The 23107-nt window shown below is 37.9% G+C and overlaps 3 protein-coding genes across 3 annotated transcripts in view; 2 read left to right on the top strand and 1 right to left on the bottom strand.

Moving 5' to 3' along the window:
- The window catches only part of LOC122645905 (amidophosphoribosyltransferase, chloroplastic-like), a 28086-nt gene extending 21192 nt beyond the window's left edge, over positions 1 to 6894 (top strand). Inside the window, exon 3 of the transcript XR_006330536.1 lies at positions 6883 to 6894. The gene's annotated coding sequence lies outside the window, so the exon portion shown is untranslated. The remainder of the gene's footprint in view (positions 1 to 6882) is intronic.
- Positions 6895 to 11664: 4770 nt separating this feature from the next.
- LOC122646827 (THO complex subunit 7A) lies at positions 11665 to 13424 on the top strand. Its single transcript, XM_043840434.1, has 2 exons — positions 11665 to 12325; positions 13007 to 13424. Exons 1-2 carry the CDS (start codon positions 11732 to 11734, stop codon positions 13136 to 13138), a joined length of 726 nt encoding a protein of 241 aa, XP_043696369.1. The 5' UTR covers positions 11665 to 11731; the 3' UTR covers positions 13139 to 13424.
- A 2014-nt stretch (positions 13425 to 15438) lies between these two features.
- On the bottom strand, positions 15439 to 19063 carry LOC122645676 (histone acetyltransferase MCC1-like). The gene is made up of 6 exons (XM_043839001.1): positions 18975 to 19063; positions 16897 to 17153; positions 16640 to 16784; positions 16446 to 16545; positions 16141 to 16369; positions 15439 to 15756 (listed from the first exon to the last, which is right to left on the bottom strand). The coding sequence occupies exons 2-6, from the start codon at positions 17001 to 17003 to the stop codon at positions 15576 to 15578; spliced, it is 762 nt and encodes a 253-aa protein (XP_043694936.1). The 5' UTR covers positions 17004 to 17153; positions 18975 to 19063; the 3' UTR covers positions 15439 to 15575.
- Positions 19064 to 23107: the final 4044 nt, after the last annotated feature.

The raw sequence follows: 23107 nt of genomic DNA on the forward strand, positions 1-23107 counted from the left end.
AGCTAGGGTTTTATTTAGTAATGGTGTGCAGGTTTTTAAGAGTCTATTGGTATAGGTTTTAATTAGGTTTGAACAAGAAATAAAAATTCAGAAATACTAGGGTTAGGGTTTTGGGTTTTGGGAATGAATGGATTTAGGGTTTCTAGGGGGAATCAGGTCAAGGGCTTCTGGCCGAGTGTCATAGAGGTAGGGGAGGTGATTCGGTTGAAGTTTGGTGAGGTTTGGCTAGCTGGCTAGAGCTAGACAGACTTTAGGAGCTTTAGGGTTTAAGGGAAAATTAGGGTTTATAGTAGAATGACTTCAGATTAGGGTTAACAAAAGGAATTCAACAGAACGGATGTAACTTACTGTGTTGTAGGCTTAACTTGCAGAATTAGAGGCAGCATCTAGAACCTCCTGACATTCACAATGCAAAGAGTCGCAGGAATCACCCACCCTTCACCACCTTGAGTCCACAAGGATGCAAGCTCACAGAGGAGCAGAGGCAGCAGCTCGATGGCAGCAATCTCAGATCTGAAAACAAGAATTTTTTTATGCTGAAAAGTAGTGGGGGAGCCTGCCCACGATCTTACTATTTATAATAAAAAAGAGAGGGCTAAAGGCCTTATAAATTATTCAGACTTGAACTGGGAATCCTAGTTCTAAATCCTAGACTCAATCCTAATCAGATTAGGACTAGTGATGCCTAATCTGATTCCTAATTACAATTAGCACACTTGTACTCTAACTAGGAGTACAAGTTCCAACAAACAAATAAAACAACCTATCCCTCTAAAATCGTGGAGGGAATAACTAAGCAACACTTCAGTAAATAAAAAGACTGTTTTACCCCTAACATAAGAAAAAATTAAGTATAGAAAATAAAGGCTCCAACGAAAATAAAGAACAGCCAAGTCATGGCTTCGGCTTCTTCTTCCTAGTGCTTGGATCTGCATCATTCTGTTTGTTATTTTGGTGTTTGAATCTGGCATAGTAATATGGGGGCTGCATTGTTGAATTTCATCTCTGGATCAAAATACCATTGTTGGCATTTCAATTTCTCTTAAATCAACCTCTACGGCTAGTTTTTCAAAAGAATCAGTGGATTCTATCCTCAGTTTTTTAAAGCTTGCAATACCTTCAGCTGTTGTGATAGGGCAAGACATTCATTGTACATTTTTGCATGATTTGTATTCCAATCCCTAATTCCTTTGTCCATTGGTATGTATTGTAATTTTCATAACCTGATTGTACCATCATTTCTAACGGTCTTAACAGTTGGGGATGTGGTCATTTTAGCTATTGGTTCCCCAATTGGGTTTGCTTCATTGTCCAAAGCTAGAAACCTCAAATCTGCTGATTAGATGGACTCAGGTTCATGTCTACCCATTTCTTTAGATTTTCCTGACTATGTTGAAAATTGAACTAGCATTTCCTTTGCTTGTCCCCTAGATACTTCATGGTTCCATGATTCTTCATCTCCTTATTACCATTTTTGTTAGTATATCCTCTTCATCTTCTCCAATAAGATGAACCCAAAATGCAAAATGAGTTTCCTTAACAATATACCTTTTACCCATACTTGCTGCATTAAATTCAAAGGAACATTCGTCATGGGAAATGGAACAGAATCAACATTATATTTGTAAAAATTTACAAGAAATTCAGTGTGAATTCTGTTCCCATATCATGCATTCTATTTATCAATGTTCTATGATAACAAAAACACTTGAAAAGATCCTCTCTGACTCCGAGAATGTGTATTGAGTACAAAATCTACAGTTGAATTTCTGCTTCACTGCTGCTTCATTGAATCCTTAGGTCATGAAGCAAAGAGCTAAGTTTAGAAACAGTTAATGAAGAAGCAAAAGGAAGTGAGTCTTGTTATTGGTAGTGAGGAATTTTGTCGTTGATCCACACAACTCACAACCTCAGCTTGGTACTCTATGCTCCCAATCTCCGTAGATAATTAGAGGGCAATGAAAAACACTGTTTTTTTTTGGGGTTCAATTAAGTATATGTGAAGATGGTTTAAGCAGAATTGGGAACAGAATCGGCCTCCATGTATTCTAATTCAGCTGGAATTGGCCTGAACCCTAAAAAGCAAGTACCAATCGGCCGATCCAAAGTGGCCAAATCAGATTCGACCTGAATCAGCGATTCGATTCCAATTCCTCAAACCATGTATGTGAAGAAACAGCATGCAAATAAAATTAGTGTAGCTGAGTTGAGGATCAAGATGGAGGACAGACAAAACTAGAAAAGATAGTTAAAGAATGAATGCTTTAGAGGTGTTTAGGAGTAGCTCATATACATGATAAACTGAAAGGTCATTTCAGGTGGCAAGGACATGCTCATCAAAAACCTTTGAATGTAGCAAATTGCAGGTCTAGAATGACTTTGCTAGAAGCATAAATAGTTCAGCTTCATGAAAGCATATGCATAGCAACAGGGATGATAGAATCATAGACTCTGCCAGTAACATTTTTTTCCCATAAATCATTTGAGGAAAAAAGCCAATTAGATAAATAGAACTTGATGAACTGGGAATAACTAAGTCTTCCCTTCCTGCTCCCGTTAAAGCATTAATTAATGACCAACTAGATAAAAAGGGATCATATAACCCAACCAGAGTACTTATTGCTGTATCTTCAGGAGAAACATTCATATGAGAACCAGTTCTCTGTGCTCTATGAGAGTTCGACCCTAGAAATGAGCCAGATAAATGGAAAAGAAGAATTTAAGTAATCAATTGCCTCTAAGATAAGAAGTCAAAAGCTAACTAAAATAGTAGAGATGAAGCCAACGAGGTAATAAGCTCCTAGATTGATGAAAGCGCTATCCTTCTGCCAAAAGCAACCTCTTGCCATGCCTGAATGTTAATGATGAAGTTCTTATTGATTAATATGACCATCTACTATAGAATCAATTGCTAAAGATGTTGATAGTAGTAGACTCTTTGAAATTAAGACAAAGCTGCTAGTACACATTTGATTCTAATCAGTAATTTGGATGCTGCAAGAACTTACACCATCTTTTGCTACTTCCTTTTCATTACTTCAAGTGTATCCCCTAGCTTGCAAAACAAAGCTCATGATCAAGCCTACAAATATGGCCTCAGTAATGGCCATGGAAACATAAAATGCACTGCTAGTGCAGCTTGAGGAGGTTGGGCACCACATTTATTTGAAACTTGTGTGCTGAGAAGGAAATTGTACAATTTAAAGAAAGTCTTATGATATATATCCAGGGACATTGGAGGAGATAAGGGAGACTTAACCACCCATCTTGCTCAATGATGTTGCAGCGCCCCCAAGTCCAAATCAGGTCGCCCTTATCATTGCTAATACTACATTTGTTTTTTTTTTAATTTCTGTGGGGGGTGGGATGGGGAAGGGGATGTTTTTCCCAAAAGGATCTTATTACTCATCTTCTGGATAGCTAGACTTTGGTGAATCACAAAAATTAGGAAAAGAAATTTGACTTTTAGATATTGTATAAGATTTCAAAAGTTGCTCAGCATGATGAAAGAGCCTTTGAGTAACATCATAGAAATTTTAATGTGCAGATGCTTATCATTGAGGTGGTATCGTGGATGTTGTTGCTGAACTGGTCCTGACCTTCCAAGTTTTGTTGAAGTTATTTGGGTTACTTTTTCCCAAGCATCATAATATTGTTGGATTTTACCACAAAGGGTTAATTTTTTGTGAAGGCAATGTTCCTGTTGTGAGCTTGTACATAATGACTTAGGGTAAGGCTGGAAATTTTCTCGGATCAGGTAGATGTGAACCCTCAGAATATTTGGTCTCGTCTTTGCCAGGTAATTCGGCTAATCTATCCATAGTTGTCACGGCTTCTAGGAGACCCAAGGTGTTGGAGGGGGCTTGGACGTCTAGACGACTAAGTGACGATGCCTTGACATTTATTATCCATTTTTTGCATGAATGATTAGTTTTGGACTTCTCTTCTTTTTTGGTGGTTGCTGACAGTAGTAATTTTGTAGTTAGGTGCATACTTATGAGAGTCCAAACTGTTTCAGTATTTTAAACGCACACAAACATATGGATATTCTAATGAGATCTTGTACGATCTATCTCAGGATAAAAAAAAAAAAAGTGAATTTGTGTCATCTCAAACTGCATGAAACCAGCTAATTTCTTTTTAAACCCAGAATAAGTTCTCTTTAATGATCATTCACTTTAAGTTATCTAGTACTCGGTGCACCATGAGTATCGTTGCTTGGGGCTTTGCATGTTTGTACATCCACACTAAATTTTAATATCAAGTTTCTATGTGGAATAACTTCTACATTCACTGATCTTTCCCACTTCTGTCGGCACTATAAACCATCTTAGTTTAGCCATGAGCAGGAGCTTTCGCTTCCTAGTCTACTCTGGACTTTACATTGTCCTGTGGCCACGCTTGATTTTCCATCAATAACAGTTGGAAAAATAAACTGCAAATTTACTAAGAGAAACAATAGTTGCTCTTTGACCTGTCTCCTTACTCCTTAGGTGATCTTTGTGTTTAGAGTAGCATGCTAGGAAAGAGAGGAAAATGGTGGATTCTGAAAACTATGTAAATCAAGTGTCAGCTGTCAAAGTAGGGAGTGGGTGGGTGGGAGGCTTTCAAATCAGGTATCTAGTTTCGGTATTAATCAATTCAGTCCATCAATCTCAAGTTCTGTTGACAGTTCAATGCCTATATTTGAGTTCTGTTACAGCATACTTCTACCTTTGATTACTATTTCTGTCAGTTTCTAATTGCTGAACTTACTTGCAATTTCCTGTTCACTTTAGTTTCTAAATCTGATCCTTGTTCTATTTGAGTTTGATCTGCTAATTCTTGATCCCTACTTTCTATTGTCTGATAGTCAGTAAATCTCGTTACTATTTTAGTGACTTGCTATTTTTTTGTGGTTTCATGATAACTTAAGATCTGACCTTGGGATTGGAAAAGTTTATTGAAATGTTACCCATCCCTACTAGATCATTTGACAAGAGTTGAAGCCAGATCTGATCAATTTTGACCTGCTTGTTGTGGTTGACCGTTTTTCCAAAATGGCCCATTTGATTCCTTGTCCGAAAACTTTTGATGCTTACCAAATGGCCTCACTATTCTTCAAGGAGGTTGTGAGATTACACGGACTACCTGAGTCTATTATATTTGACAGGGACATCAAGTTTATGAGCTATTTCTAGAAAACATTTTGGATGAAGACCTAGACCAAGCTATAGTTTTCTACAGCTCATCATCCACAGACGTATGCACAGATAAAGGTTGTCAACTGCAGTCTAGGCAATTTGCTACCATGTCTAGTTCGTGATTATGAGAAGAGTTGGCCTTATATCCTAGACATCATAGAGTTTGCCTACAAAAGTTCTGTGAACTAGACAACTGGTCGCACCCCATTCGAGATTGTGCTTGGAATGCAACCCAAGCGACCGATTGACTTTGTTCCTCTTCCGTCTTATGCACACACCAGTATCGAGGTGGATGAGTTCTTATGCCACATCACTGAGGTTCATGCAAATGTGAGACGACGGATAGCTGTTACCGCTGATGCCTACAAAGCCTCAGCTGACCGTCATCAATGTTAGGTGGAATTCAAACCTGGTGATATCGCTCATTGCTTCAGAAAGGGTCCCTCCAGATGCAAATACTAAGCTTCATCCTAGACAAATGGGTGCTTACAAAGTTCTTAAGCCTGACGGCATGGCAACCAGCAATGTGTTCAACGTGGCAGACTTAACTCTTTATTTAGGCCACCATTTAGACGAGGACGACACGGAGCATATATATGTTGAGGTTGCCACAATTGACACTGCCAGTCGAAGACGAGATTGAAGAGGTATTGGACTATCGGTACACTGTAACACGAAGTGGCGGTAGCTACTAAGAGGATATTTTCAGCAGTTATTGCTGCTCATTATTGCCAAGTGATGATGTCTTAGATGCCAAATCTGATGCAGTTCTCATGCACAGCACTCCTAAACAATGGGTCATATGTAATGTCTTCCTGTGGTGGAAAAAGTTTTAGTGTTCCATATGACTTTTTTCAAAGGTAACCATGTATGTATTTGTGTGTATTGGTTGTAAACTTGCTATAAACTTAGTTAATATTGAAAATTTATTTTTTGTATGGTTGGGAATGAAATTACGTTGACCTTGCAGGTAATGATAACGTTGATGCCTTGTCATCATGGTAAACCATCATAGCATTTCATCGTAACAAGATATCTTATTAGCAATTGGAATGGAGGATTCTCTTTTTGTAGTCACAATTTTAGGGTTTAGCTATATACTTTCAAACTACTGGACAAGGCCTTTATTCAAATTATGTACTAAGTAGGAAGTGATGGTGGTTGCTATTCTCAAGTAAAAAACAAAATTGAAAGGTCACCAGAAGCATGTAATTGGCCTAGCTATTTCAACCAGCATTCACAAACTGGTTTCTTCAGGTCCTGATTCTTACATAAGTTTCCTCGTGGGCTGCCTGCTAAGGTCTTAAGGTATTATTATTCTCTCATATGAATATCATTCTGTGCTGTCATCTGAAAATGATTTTTTCTCTGCTGCTTGAAAATTCTATCATACATTTTCCCCCTTTTTCATTTTCTATGCTTTCCTTTTCTTCTTAATTTTCTCCCACTTGCTTACAAGCTAAACTGCCTTGTTATTGAGTGGTACCAAGCATTCATGTAAATGCTCAAATATATTTTCATTTAGTGATTCTAGGCTAAGAATCACCATGTATATCCTGCTTGATATGAAATTTGGACACCCCTGCAGATAACATGAAAATCTAAAGTACAGTAAGCCCTCCCCCCTTGTTTAGTTCTGCCTGGGTTAATCTCTCGCAACATACGCTATACATTTATAAGTACATTTTTATGTATGTAGAATATATTTATACAATATGAGCATTTGTCCAGTTCCTGAAGTAATATATGTTTGTAACAAAAAACAGAATGGTTACAATAGAAAATAAAAAAAGAGAGAGGTGCAGGACAGACTTGAAACACCTCTCTAGAATATGGTTGACTACTTGTTCATGATTTTCACTTCTCTCCATGTGAGGATCAACTTATCTTTCTTTGTGATGTTGTTTTTCATTCCCACTCCCTTTGCAATGGATGGGGCTTTATTGCTTTGTTTCAGTTACAATTTCATTTTGTTATTGTGGGTTATAGTTTTATAGGGACTATGCTGGCACCAAAGGCCAGAGGCATCATATGCATGGTTTGTTCCATGCAGTGCCAATATGATTCAAACAAATAGAAGTTTGGATTGACAGTGATGTTTTAGTTTTATGTTCACGGAAGGAAATCAAGCTGCCAGATTGTGTGGCCCCTGCACCTTGATATAGGAGCACGTGAAATTACTGCCCACCCTTTGTGAAATAAAATATCTCATCCATGTTGATGCCCTTATGCGCATTCTCATTGATGATCTTTTGCCCTAGTATCAAATGGAAAATTTACTTTATTTTTTTTAAACCTTGCTTCTTTCCTCTTCTAAATTCTTTTTCAATTGAATGTTTTGAACAGCATTGCTTAGGGAAGCTTTCCAAGGGAGATCCAAATCTGCCGCATTGCAGCTTACTCGAGAGTGGCACCTAAGTTCTGTGGATATGAAACCTAGTTCACACAACATAAGGATCCTCCCACATGGTAGATAAGTCGTATAAACGGAAAAGGATCCTGTCCAGCCGTGGCGGGGGAAAAACAGGGGTGGGGTGGTCATTTCACATTTGGGGCTCGACAGAAGCCAGATCCCATATAAACTCCTAAAAAGATGGGTCATTTTTTTTTTTTTTTTTCGGGTGAAAAAAGTTTAAATTGTCATTGTGCAAAGAATGTCTAATATGGTCTATAGTTGAATTGGACCACCAAAAGGGGATTAACATTGAATATGCATTTGGGGTTGAACACAAACTTGGCATGTAGCCATTCAGGTGATAACTTATACATCTCAAGTTCAAAACAATCAAAATCTAGGGCATCACAAGCCACTTTGGTAGTTAAATTAAAGATAACGAAAAAGGATAAATAGAAGGACATATTGCCTCTATTGTGAGAAAAGAGAGATAGATGCGGTTACTGTGGGATGAGAGAGATAGACACAGCAAGGCATTAGCATTCTTCTCTCAATAAATGGATGACTGAAAATGTAAGGGAAAGATGTAAACAAATACGGAGGTAAATGGAATCGTTATCGTCTACGGTTCCCTGACCAGTGCGGTTCCCTAGTGCCTCTCACAAGAGGGGGTGGGACCCATTCGGGGCACCTAACCAAACACTTTTCCAAGGTGGGGTCCACCCTCCTCTTGTGAGAGGGACTAGGGAACCGCACCGGTCAGTGAACCGCAGAAGAAAAAAATTTGAGGTAAATGGTTGAGTTCTATTGTGAAATTCAACAAGTAAATTTAGATTCTTGTCTTTCCTATTTAGCTTTTACCCGAAAAAAAAAAAAGTCTTTCTTATTTTCTATGGGGATCCAGATCTTCTATGGCGTGGGCCGCGTGTAATGACCGCCTTACCTTTGCCAGAGTTCCTTGCCCAAGTGGGGGTAAGGCGGTCATTATGCACGGTCCTGTATCTACACAGCACAGGCAGGACAGGGCAGCGCGTCGTAGAGGATCTGTTTCGTTTCTATGGGGGGTGGACGTCTCCACATGTGGAGTGGGATTCAAACCCTCGTCTCCCTTTCATAATTTTCAAAGCATCACCTAGGCACCAAGTGGATTTTAGGGTCCAGGCAAGTCGTTGCCTTAGTGGAGAAAAGAACGCTATCGGTTTGTGTGGCTCCTGCACCTAGACATAGAAGTGCATAAAAGTACTGCGCCACCTCATTGAAAGGCAAAAATCCTGATCAAAGTGATGCTTAACATGTGCACTCCCATTGGAGAGCGTGTTTAGGCTTTTGAGGGAGGCAGTGATCTCTCGCTATTAATTTCGATCACACCAGACACACAGCTCCTATGCCGTGACATAAGGGTGTGTGAAATGACCGCTGCACCTGGGGGTGTGGCAGTCATTTCATGTGCCCTTATGTCAGGGTACAGAGGTGGCGTGTCAGGCGCGACCGGATTTGTTCGTACGCTGTGTCACGTTGAATCACTTAAAATCAAAATAATAAAAAATAAATGTCGAGTTTTATTACATTCTTCCATATTCTATGGGTTTGTGTATATAAATTTTGTATACCAAGATACATTGAATCACTTAAACCAAACAAAATTGAAAGACCAGACAATGAAACCTCGAAACCCTCGATAGTCTTCTGCTCCAGCAACTCCTGCTCAGCGACTTCTACTCAGCGAATCCGGAGTTCGTTCCCAGCGGCTCCGGTGACGGACTGCAACCTTGAATCTTCTCCTGGTAAGTTCTTTCTCCTCTGTTGCATATTGTCTTCTATTCTTCTTTTTCTTCGCTGTGGCATTTGTTCTCTGTTCTGAAACCTTCAATCTTCATGCTATGTTGCGTTTTTTCTCCTCCTTTTTCTTCTCATCTTCCTTCTTCTTCTTCTATGTCTGTGGCAGTAGTGGTGGCTGGTGGCTGTAATTCTACGGTATTTGATTTTGTTATTCAAATCAAATTGTGCAACTGTTAGTATAAATCGGTAATTTTGTCTATTATATGATTATGTAACTGAGATTATTTGATTTTATGTTTCACTTATTTTGTAATGCTGTGATTATATGATAATGTAATTCCTTGATTATGCAATTCACTTTTGCAATATAATCTTAACAGCAGCATCTCTTGGGAAAAAATAACCCACCTGTGTGCAAGTTAATAGAAATCCATAATGATAACCAAATATGTGTAAAGTAATAACATATTAAAACAAATCAACCAAACCACAAAAGCACTCACCGATTTTAACGTGGAAAACCCTTCCAAAGAGAAACTGGAAAAACCACGGGACCTTGTCGAGATAAAACTTCCATTATGAAATAATAATGGGGTTACAATATTCTTCTCTGGATAAACTAGAGGCTATCAATCATCAAGAGAAATAACCTGCTCTCTTGGATATCAAAATAACTCACCAAATAATAAGGTAGATTCAGAAGAATAATCACATTCTCACCTCAATACTGGTAATGACAATTATAGGAAGAACTACACCTTTCCTACTTTCGTGAACAAGAAGAACACCATCTTGCCGCCACCCTACAATCCATGTAAGAGAACCAGAGCACCCCAAGAAGCAATTTATTTTTTTCTCTTCTCGCGGATACTTTTCTCGTGGAATTGGCCTCGGCTTGCACTGGCTCGCACTGGAAAACACACAAAGAGAGACTGAGAAGGCGTTGTTAGTGAGGTCACCACCCCTTACTCCTTTATGTATCATTGAAAGGGAAAGAAAACCGCATGAAGGCGGTTTATGTTTCACCGCCTAAAGCCACATAGAGTGTGTCCCCCCTCCACGTGAGGAGGTACCCAACAGCATCTAGGTTCAACCACTCATACATGCCCAGGGCACCTAGGTTGTAAAGTGTAATAGGCTGTTAAATTAGCATATATTGATTGAGTTTGCTATAGCTATAAAGTGTAATGGGCTGTTTATTTATTCAAGTATGTGTAGCTTACTGTTGACCAGCTTTAATGGGTTGTTATACATTAAAAAAAATACTAAAATGCCTAGGGCTCCTAGGCAATGCCTAGGCAGGCGCCTTGTTGCCTAATCGCTTAGGTGGCCCTCCAACGCCTTGGTCACCTAGCCGCCTTGACAACTTTGACCCTTAGCGTTCATACCGTGGGCCATGTTTATGACTAATGATTGATGAGATCATGTTAGTTAATTTTGTCAGTTTTGATTAAACATGCACTGCCCTCAAAGGTAGGTTAGCGCTTCAAAAAATAGATTAGTAGGTGAAGGGTTGAGGCATGGAGAAGATCTGTGTAGTAGTTAGAGTTAGACCTGCGGTCAACCAACAAATATTGAATGAGTCGTATTGGAAGGTAGAAGACAATCAGATCTCATTACACAAGCCTCTCGGTACCCCTGTGTCTGGTGCTTCATTAGCTTTCTGTATTCTTCCTCTCCTGCTTCTCTTTGTTGTTTTTCCCTTATCCTCTTCTTTTCTTTCTCCCTCTCAGAATAACACTTTGAGATTATCCATGATGACCCCATATCATGTCTTTGATGATTTATTTTACCAATGCCAAGGTCTACAATCTTCTTACCAGGGACATCATTCAAAGTGCAGTACATGTGATGGATCCCACAATATTATAATTATAGCCATGTACATGTGATGGACCCAAAACCTACCCATTAAAACATATGCAAACACAATCATAACTGCGTAGGCCCTGCAGAATATGACATAAACCCAACAAGTTCTTATTGCTCAGTCACACAACACAGCCCTGAGTCACGCACTCCTTCAATCTAGACTTTATAGACGAGATAGAATGAGAGATTAGAATTGGATAGCTCCTCTGCCTTTTTTTTCTCATGCAAAGCTGGTTTTTGTAATATAATTAATGTGCTAATATAACTCTAGGAGGCAGTTACTTACTGCCTTTGAGAATCTTTTGACATGAAATATTCTGAATTCTAGTCCTCAACCCTGAGGAAACTGAGGGACGTTACTCTCTTCTTACATTTTCAATCATTTATTTTAGCTCAAACTCTGTTTTTTTGCCCCTGAATGTTGATCTTCAGTTTAGAAAACTTGCTAACTTAATTGTACATGCTTCTATTGCAGAGGAGAAATTAATACCCTACTGATCAGATGTTGATAAAAGGAAGGAAAGTCACCAGCAGAGGGGAAGAGATGACAGCACACTATGCTTTCAGTCCCCTTGAAGATGACACCATCATCAAACATAGGCTTCTCACCCGCACAACAACCACAAGGGGGGAGCCCCCCTTGAAGAAACTTCAGAAAAAGTTCATCTCTTTTGCACTGGAGGTCGATAAGGATTCGGATAACTATAGTGACTGTGAGAAGATGTATAAATCCTTTTTGCAGGAAATGAACACCTTTGAACTTCCACTTCTCAAGAGCAAGGCTGTTATTGATGCAAACCTTAGGGAGAAGGAAAATTTCAATGAACTGCAAGAAGAGATACAACGACAGATTTTGCAGGCACAAGCTGACATAGAAGATCTGAAAAAGCAGCTTGAAGAGAGTAAGATTGAAAGGCAACACAAAGAGGAGTGTGAAGCAATCAGAAGATTAATTGCTATGCAGCCCCCAAGATCAGAAACCCAGAAGATAATATCAGAACTTGAGAAAGAGATTGCATCATTGGAAGCTGAAAATACTGCTGGTTCGAGGACTTTGGAGCTTCGCAAGAAACAGTTTGCTCTTCTGTTACATGTGGTAAGTTGGGTTGTATATATATATATATATAAGTTGAGACTTTAACTAAAAAAAAGGAAAGAAGTGCAGAGACATTGTGAGTTACTCTGATATGCATACATTTTGGTATGTCTGTGAGCACAGGCATGTCTTGGTTTGTTTGGCATGACAGTAAACTCATGGTCTTGCAATCCTTTTTCCGTATTTACCCGATACATTTCTAGTTTCTGTTAGTTTCACAGCTTTTATAGAGGTGGTTTTGCATTTATTTAACTAGACTTCCTCTATAATTATAGCCTTGCATATCTGTCATTTTGTTTTCTAGCTTGTGTTAGCCAAAATGTAGGATCCTGCAGAAGCTTTTACTTGCAAGGAGAAAAAAAAAAAAAAAAAAAAAACCCAATGTAATTGTTTTATTAACTTATTGAACCTGTCGTGGCAGAACAGAATTCATGTAGATGACCTGAAGCAATTTGAGTATTGGGATACTTCTACGAGTCAAACTGTGTTTCTGTGAACTATGAATGTTTTTTTGTAATCACTAGCATTGCTCTCTGAAGGTTGTAGTATTAGAACTATAACCTTTAAGTGTTGTCTTACGTTTGTTACCCTAATACTTATTCAAATCATCTGATACATACAGATGATCGAGGTATATTTTGCCTTGGCTTATATTTTATTTGATTTCATTTTTTTCGACAGGTGGATGAGTTGCAGAATACCATAGAGGAGGAGCAGAAAAATTTGGCCGAGGAACTGAGGACTTCTATGGAAGAGCAGAAGATTAGCATGGAGGATGTTAGTGGTGGTTCGGAAGCCATGGCTGTAGATTAAAGATACTGTCATATTACAGGGTTTTGTATGCTCAAACTGAGGATATTTTGCCCTTTTGATGCCTAGAAATGGGAGAAATGTTGAGGGAAATTTGGAGTTTGAAATGTATGAAACGTGAGATGTGTCCAGATTTTTGTGCTTAATGACTTGTGATATCTTTCAAACGTAGTATTCATACATAACACTTTGGATCTTAAATCACACTTATAGAGGAGTGGCAACATGAGAGCTTTCTTTGCCATACCTAATTAGCATATCAATGGGACTGCTTGACTTCATTTCTGAACTTTAATTTTTAATAAATAAGCTTGTTCATTAACGGTGGCAAGCCTTGGCGCAACGGTTAAGTTGCGTTATTGCAACCTGTTGGTTGCAGGTTCAAAAACTTGGAACAGCTTCTCCTGCATTACGACCAAACGTAAAACTGACAAGGGTGCAGATTCATGTCATCTACCAGGATATCATGGAAAACCCTAGGAGTTCCTTTACGAAGATTGCTGTTAGATGGATCTTTTGAGAAGGAAAATGAATTTGAGATTAAAGAAGAAAAACAAATATCAAAGAGAGGCCTCTGAGTAGCTATGAAGGTATTGGAGCACTGTAAATGGAAAACGATTGCAGGATTGAGTTTTGAAAAAGAAAGTACTGTAATGGAATCCCAAAAGGAACCCTGCAGCTAATGGCTTTAACTCGAGGGAAGTGCCTCATGCTCTGTAACTTGAACGAAGGCCATTGTGGAACTGTGTTTTGAGGAAGAGAAGGGAAAACTTGTGTGTGAAAGGATAAAGGGAGGAAAAGATCATAACAATAGTGAGAGATTCTGAAAATCAAGTCTCTGGTTTCTTGCAACCACAGTGGACCCATTATCTCTCACGGGTGATCTAATCAAATACTCTCCCAGTTAAATAGTACTCCAGTTAATAGTCCTCAAGAAAAACCATGTTTTTGAGTTCATTCCTGCAGTCCAACATTGGTTATTCTGTTTACGTGATCATCAAGTATTAGAACCTTTACTTGGTGTCTCTTTGTTCAATGGTTGAATCTCCTATTCAAAGAGAGCAAATTCCTGGCTCTTCAAGAAAATGAGCTTTATTGATGATCCAGACCGACCTATTCAAAGGCCAGATGAACACGCTTTAGCAATCCATTGTTGAAGAGCACAATGTTAATAACACTTTGTTAGTTCTAAATAGAACTTCTGAAACTAAATGAAGATTCTTTTTGATAAAAATTTAAAAAAAAAAAAAACTAACAATGAAGATTCAAAACACACTTTTTTTTTCAGTTTTCTTTAAGAACCTTAATGTCTACCCCATGAATGCTCTTAATCTCTCAGTTGCTAAACATTTATGTAGTATCTTTGTTTCCTTTAGTTTTTAAATTCTCCTCTTAATTCATCTCTTAAAGTCTCATTTTAACTCCTCCGCTCAAGGTGTCTTGCTACCTATATAAATAGGGGGGGAAGGCTTAGCCATTTAAATCAAGTCTCTTTCAAAAGTGCATGTGTGACTTGAGTGTGCATGTGTTGTTATCCATGCTTCTCTTGTTTTCTTTTTGAGTAATACAAGTTTATTTTTGTGAGTTCTTCCTTTTAGTTTGAGGACAGACCTGCAGTACTCGAAGGGGTCTAGTAGTTAAGTGCACAATTATTAGAGGAGCCAATGGGCTGTTTTATTTTGGAGGACAATTCACAATATTCCTGGTTACACCATGGGCGTCGACGGTCTTAAGGGCAATGTCAAGTGACACGATTAAGCCCGTTAATTTTTCTAACAGTTTCTATTATAGGTTTTCAGAAGAATTGGTGCTAACAGATTTTCTAAAAACTTGTAACATAAATTGTTAGAAATTTGACGAGCTAAGTCGTGCCACTTGACACTGTCCTTAAGACCGTAGACGCTCCCCTATGGCACAACTGGAAATATTGTGAATCAACCTCCAAGATAAAACAACCCACTGGCTCCTCTAGTAATCATGCACTCAACTACTAGACCCCTTCGAGTACTACAAGGCAGTGTTCAAACTAAAAAGAAGAACTCACAAAAATGGACTTGTAAAACTCAAAAAAGGGAAGTCAGTAATGTAAGTTAAGAAAGCAGAGAGATCAGCAAGTAAGAAATAAACACGAGTCCAACCAAGCACATATACATGATCCAAGTCTCAAAGTGAAACATGAAAGAGAGTTGCATTAAAAACATTTTGATTATATCTTCAAGGAATAAGTACAACAGGGTGATATTGTTACAACAGTCACAGTAAATGGATAACAGAGGGGGGCCAAAGAGGAGGATTAACACAGCGTTAAACTTGAGCCAGTTCAACCAAGATTATCCCAACTGAGTGCGGTTGGCTACATGAATAAAAGCCTTACCAAGGTTCAAACACCTGATATATGACCTTTTGAGTTTCAATAGAAGCAGCAAAGAGGATTTCAATACTAGACACATTGACAACCAGCATTCTCAGTTATGAGTATTCCCTTGTTTTGGTCAATTAGAAGGCCACTGCTTTCTCTACATTTGGGCCATCTTAACTTTTTCTCTTCATTCTTCCATAGCCTAGCAGCCAGAGACTTGAAAAGGCTTCCCACATATGTTGCTACAGTGGTGACAATCTCTCTGCAGAATAAAAACGAAAAAAATCAAACCCCTGAATCATTGTAAACACTCACAAGCGACAGGGTAGGTCGATAGTCTCAACCACTTCAATTGAAACCATAGCAGGGAAAATTTGAACTCCTGAATAACTGACTAGGTAAGCAATATGAAATGATTAAGATACTGGACAACAATGACTTGAAAATTCATGCTCTGTTTTCATGAATAAGGTGATGGTCAATAGCAATATATATAATTTTACAAATGATTCACTGAATTTACTAATATTTCCAAGTAAAATGGGTCCATGACATAGTTCAAAGTGATGACTTTTACAACCCATTTTCCCTAGTAGAGAAGGTTTTCTGCAACTTTATCAATGAAAGAAATGGGTATTATACTTACAGTGGGGAGCAAGAAGAACGACCGCCGTTTACATAGTATACAAACAAATATGAATCATAATGCTGGCCCCTAATGTAATAAAAATTTGGCAACCTCCGTACACACTTGAATGACATCTTCTTGTAGAAACGAATTGCCGGCTCATTGTAAGAAATTACATGCAAGTAAACTGCTCGACAAGTAGGAATGCTAGATGCATATTCGATAACCTTCCGAATAAGTGAGGTAGCTGAAAATCCAAGGCCAGAGACATCATTAAATAGGTGTAAAAGATTCATGGAAGCACAAGAGTACTCGGACATTACCTATTCCAAGATTTCGGTAAGCCTCCTCTACTCCTAGTGTCAAAATATAAACTAGCACTTGTTCTGTCCTTGAAGAATCATATCTGAGCATATCCCCTACCTGTGAGGCCAATATTTGGTTTAATGAATTGGGAACCTCCAAATGGAATTCTGAATACATTATGCATTTGAATTATATCAATATAGTGGCTTACCTCACTTTCTCTTGCTGGGATAATACGTGTCGTAACAAATCCAATAAGTTCGTCATCTTGACCGCCAGGCCGACTACGGTCAACAACTCCCCAAGCCACAATATCACGACCAAAGACAACATTGCGGAAGAACTCAGATTCATATCTAGAAAATCATGTCCATCAATAAAGTTGCCAAACTTTCATGAAAAGAGAGATTAATATTCTCAAACTAAAGTTTGAGCCACATGGATAACAATCAGGTAAAACCATCTTACGTGATAGGAAATAAATCATGGTGGATCCGTACAAGAACTTCAAAATCAGACGGTTGTATACGCCTATAAACAATGTTTGGACAAGGTGGGGCTTTAGGGTCCACCATTGGATGTTCTGTTATCAATCTCCCACAAAGGTTTGATGTATTTGGAGCACATATACAGGAATTTGTGATCCCATTTATGCCACATGAGCCACAACAGCCATGCAGTTGAAACTGTAAACAGCAGAAATGCTTTTATTTTTTATTAATCACCTGTGTCACAAACGAATTATATGAGTACAATCTTAATCTCAGAAATAGGCCATCTCGAATAACTAAAGAAATAATATCATTGTACTGTTCCAAATCCCTCCATCATTCAACATATCTTCAGGAAGTATCAAATGATCAAAATTCTAGTACTTTTTTTTTTTTTTTTTTTTTTGGGATAGGCAAAATTCTAGTCTTTGGTACAAAGGATTGTGCATTCCAAATGCTCCCATTTGCTTGGTGCCTAAATGGACTTAAGTGGAGTTCATTGTACATTTGTCAGAGAGATCAACTCAGTGGAATCTCAGTAAGACTTGCAACGACTACTAAACCCATCCTAGTCCCTTTTCTTACAATAATTTCTGACCAACTGCTTTGAAGTTTCGGAGATGCAATGGGCTTCATTTGAATAACAGCACTTCTCCCTCGAGCATTCAAAATTTTGAATTGCCATGAATTTTGTGAACTTTGGAGGAAATGTTACCTATTGTTGTGCTCACGTTTTTTATTACATGAGACATGTTATCAAATATATTGTTACCTTCAAATCTTTTAAGCAATTATATGGTGCCAAATTGTTAATGAAATTATTTGGGAGCATCAGACCGGCATTCTTACTTTTCCTTTGAGCCTTATGCATACAAAAGAAGCGGGGAGGGGGGAAGGAAGACGAGTGATCTAGAATGCTTAGCTTGTTCGATCAGATGCATGTGTTCAGCTGAAGGATTTTGAAAAATAAAGAGAACAGCTGCCCCAGGGTTAAAGAAGCAGCAAGAGAAGTTCTTGAAGTGGAGAAAAGGTTGGGGGTTCTCCTTCCCAGGGAAAGACAAGTATGCATTGTGGTTGTTGAAAAGAGCAGAATTATAAAACATTGGATGGGGGGAACTGAGCCATCAGTTTCTATGAAGAGAGTTTTGCATGTGGTGAAAGTGGGCAGAAACAATAACCATTATTGTGGAATGCAAAATCAATATCAGGACATTCTAATCCAACTGTTTGATCACTAGATGGCTATTGTCATGGTCTCCTGGAGTCCTGGCCTCAATGGTTCTTGTGGTTTGAAAGATTATCATTGACTTTGTTTGGGATATATGTGGAGCAGAGTCTGGAGTGATTTTTGGAGGTTCAGTAAATATCGTTATAATTTATATTTGAAAATTCATATTGATCATATCCATGCAATCCAAATTACAATTTCATGATTTAACTAAACCCAGAAAAGGACTAATCAGTAACCAGAGCCAACTGTAGAATAGTAGCTTAAACGAAAATCAATAGTATTTTATAAGACACAGAATCAAAATTTAAGTGATTATCAACTTAATTGTTGATGAGTATAAAGTATGTTCTCCCTCCCCTTAAAAAAAAAACCCCTTCCAAATCACCAAATTTAACTATTCCAGCTCAAGGTAGGTAACTAAAATCAAAAGAAGTGAGGTCTATCATACAGAAACTGAGACGAAGAAAACCCGTCAGCCACATGTTTAAAAGAGAAGAAATTTAAGTGGTCTCTCGTCTTAATCTTTCGATTGAAATTCAATCCACCATGCCACGCAATACAATCAGCCGAACCCAATAACTACAAAACCCAAATCCCCAAGAAGATATCATCATTACAAGGAAAAGATCCATTAAATAAACTATAAATAAAGCTTCATGAAATTCAACCACTCAATAAACCAAAAATCAAAAAGATAACAGAACAAAAAATGAAGAACCCAAGTCAAAAGCACCCAAAGCGATCTGAAATGAAAGAGATGGATCTCCATACCAAAGAAAACACAAAAACAATTCTCTGCTGTAAAAAGGATTCGAAGTTCTTACATGATTTCAAGCGGATGAAGCTGAGAGACAGGAGGAGAAATCGATGTGTCTGATTTATAAGTTCCGAAAAAGTGTAGTCATTGAAGAGATGTTTTTCTTATGCTGCGGAGCAATTCTTGGAATAAAGTCATAAACCTAAGCTAAGCGTCTGGGCATTCCTAGATTCATTCAGAACGTAATTAGCATGACCCACGGGAGGATGAAAGTCTTCATCCTTTTAAATCCCTCTGTGATTTAAATCCTCTGCAGTGATTAATCTTGCGGTATCTTTGCAGTTCGGGTCTGCAAGTTTGACACGTGGAAGATGTTTTATCCTATGGTGGAGCTCGAACAGAAAGAAAAATAAAAATAAAAATAACAATTAAGTCTATTCGAGTTCGCACCGTTGAATGAAGCATCTTCCATGTGTCGAATTTGTAATCCCAAACTGCAAAAGCACAACAAGATTAAGCACTACGGAGGATTTAAATCTCTTCATGTATGAAAGGAATGGAAGTAAGGTTTAAAAAACTGGCCGATTTGGATCGGAATCGGACGGGACCGATGCCAATTCCTATTGTTCCAGAACAGCCTTACGTGGACGGCTGATCCAGATTGACCGATTCATCTGAGCCCAACACATGCATGATGGTCACGTGTCGGTGTCTCATGCTTAGAAAAATGGAACCTTTGGGAAGAACTATGAGAGAGGGAAAGAATAGATGGGAAACCAGGGAGGGAAGAACACCTGAAGCTGTGATAGTACGGATGTGGTCCTTGTAGTGTTGTTGTCATTCCAGGACCAATTCTTCACTTACATGACCTATGATGTATGAGACGTGTGAGTTGTGACCATTAAATTCAATCTAATTTGATTAAATTAATTAATTACAGTTTATGATTATATCATTGTTATGATTATCCTTTCATGTGCAACAACAAAAGTTATCTTTTATTGGTTCAGAAGTATGAACAAAATTTGGATTCTAGGGTTGTCACATTATATATTTCTCCAATGAGGATTGACATGGAAATATAAATGTATGTATATTTGTGTGTTGAAAGTTGATCTGTTGAGATTACTGAATGGTTTATCACCAGTTGTATTTGGCAATGGTAATCTCTGATAGTTGTTTTCTTCATTTACTTAAAAGGCACTTACTGTTGCATTTATGCATTGTGCATCTGTGGTAAGCCGGTGGTTGATGCCTATCGATAGGATTGCCTATATCAATTTAGTTTACTCAATATTCAGGGTATGAATGTGAATGGATATGACGGTCAATATGGTTACCACTGTCCTATTAGGGGGAACATCCAAGTGAGTGAGTCGTCTAACAATAACTGGACAAAATCTTAGGTTTGATACATGTTTTGTATAGTGTTTACAAAATGATTTTATATTATTATTATATTAAATAAAGATTATTTGAAAAATATTTCCGTATCTTTTTTTGGTCCAATCACTAGTCATGACACTTACTTATTAATATACAATGCATTGTGGTTTATAGTGGTGATTTAATTAAGAGTGTCAAACGAGATTGTTTTGGGTAATTGAGACAATTCTTTACCAGTTCTGGTCCCAAGGGGTCAATCCCATAATCGTTCCGTTTAATAAACAGTTTCAAAACTAGGATCCGGTCTCATTTAATAATGGGAGGGTTCAGTTCCGATTCCTTAACGGTTCTAAGCACTCAAAGTCTCGAACAACCAAATATATACAAAATTCTTAAGTATACAAATAATTGAATACATTCATAAGTATAAAATAATTAAATGTCAATTCTTAATAATATAAACACTCAACCAAGCCCAAAATAATTGATAACCCTTAGTTTTTCTTTGTAATTACTATATAACTCTTATGTAAGTTATAACTATATGTTAAGTAATAACTAAATTTAAATAAATAAACACGTCATAACGGTTCTAGTTCTAGTCGGTTCTTTACTGGGCTTTCATGTGAAATTAATTTCTATCCATAGCATCTGAAACATTAGAATTAAAGATTTTAAGAATTTCATAAGCCTCAACATTAGTTTATGATTTTAGTGTTCAATAAAACTTTACATGGACAGAAAAAAAAAAATATTTGATTAATAAAATAAAAAGTGTGTTTCTTTATGTCTGAACATTGGAAAAATAAAATGAAGTGTCCCACATTGAACATTTTTTTTTTTTTGTCGCCTTGAATAGTTCATAGAAGGCCTATGTATTTGTAGTTACCATCTACTTATATGATTCATATAAGCATATAATATGAGTTGCTAATACAAAATTGTAATAATGGCATCTTATGTAATTATTTTTTAAAATTTACCATGTAAAATAAATGGCAAATAAACATGAAAAAATTTTGCAATGACATTTTACTTCATAAAAACATTGGAAAAAATTTCAACATGTAAAATTTTCACATGTATAATTTTTCGTATAAAATTTTACAGTAAAACAAATGGAGCATAATAAATAAATTTGAAACATGTTTTGACTTTAAACCTTTTGTTGTTGAGTGCAACTTGTTAATGATGTGTGCAAGATCCTTGATGATACGACCCTCTAATTATTACTTTTACTTTGTTTTTCCAGTAAAACCTTTACTATATAGAAACTTATGTATTGTACATGGTTCACCCCCCAACTTTTGTAAATGTTGTAATTGTAGTTACGCTTAAACATATACTCTCTTATTTTGGGGTGTGTATGGTTTCCTCCTGTAGTTCAATATTTTCCAGTATTGCAACCAGATAGGCATAGTTCTGGTTTGATCAAGCCCATTTTCCTTATAACCACCTCTCTCTCTCTCTCTCTCTCTCTCTCTCATTGTTAGGCACTGAGTCATGAGTCGTGAATTGATTCAAAATAAGGAATTAAGAGTTTAAGCTACTGACCGGTATAGCTAACTCATTTATGAGTTCTAAGGCTCCTTTGTTTTGACATAAAATGAATCAAAGTGAAGAACTTAAGAGAAAAAGAATGTTAACTGGTCATATGGTTCCTGCATCTAGACACAAGATCTCACGACATTACTGCTCAGCCTCCAGTGAACTAAGAAATCTCATTTAGTCAAATGCTCCTGCACGCATTCTTATTAGCCCCTGCGTTGGTGCAAGCACTACATGACCAGACAGTGATCTCTTGCCCAATTTTTAAATATAGAGTTGTTTCTCTTGTGTTGGGAGTTTCTCTTGTGTTGGGAGTTATAGAGCTCATGGAACTAAATCTCAGTCGAAAGTGCAGGTCTTGACCAAGACAACTCGATATCATAGCTAATCGAGTCGAAACCTTAGGGGAGTTTAAAAAATACTAAGTTTTGGCTGGTATCGTAGCTAACCGAGACCGAAACATGGTTGAACCAAGTTGAACCAAGCCTATATAATCACGAGTCTCGATCAAAATTTGCTCATTTCAAGTAAATTTTGACCGAGAGCTGCTGGTTTTGACAGTTTTGACATAGGGAGAGAGTTTTGGGGCCAAAAAGTCCGATTTCTTCGCCAACTTCGACATTTTGTGCATCTACAAGTTATATCAAACTCCTAGAAGAGATTTTGAGCCTTCAATCTCAAAGGTACCTTGAGAGGTTATAGTCGAGGTCCTCGCAAGCGGTTCTGATGAGGCATCTATGATAGATATGTCAAGTTTGTTTGACTCTATGGAAGCCATAAGTTTGAGGGAGACTCGAGGATTTAGGCATTGGCGTGCACTATCCTTCATAGCAGAGACCCCTCCAGTCCAGCACAACATCATGATAGTGGCTTCGAGAGTGTCAGATTAGAATCACATGTTGTGCCTATATGGTGGATATGATGATGGACCATCCTTCGAAAGCATCGGTTCATTTGGATATGGTGGATCTTCTACTTCATTTGGATATGGGAGTGGTCATGATGCATCTTCTACTGCATATGGATATGGGGATGAGTCAGGTGTTGGGTGACCTTTTGTCGACAGTATCTTCGGGTATCCAGCCCAACCATGTGTGCCGGCTCCACCTTCTTACAGTCTCGGTGAGCCCTTCCCTAGATTGGGATATCTCAGTCAAGTTGATGATGGGGCCTATAGATGGAAAATTATGGACTATCAGAAAAATTGGGCCCAAAGCATGTCATGGGATACATATGTGGTGCAGTCAGAGGAACGACTACGACATC

This window comes from Telopea speciosissima, chromosome 11 (assembly GCF_018873765.1).
Source record: "Telopea speciosissima isolate NSW1024214 ecotype Mountain lineage chromosome 11, Tspe_v1, whole genome shotgun sequence".
Classification (NCBI taxonomy): domain Eukaryota; kingdom Viridiplantae; phylum Streptophyta; class Magnoliopsida; order Proteales; family Proteaceae; genus Telopea; species Telopea speciosissima.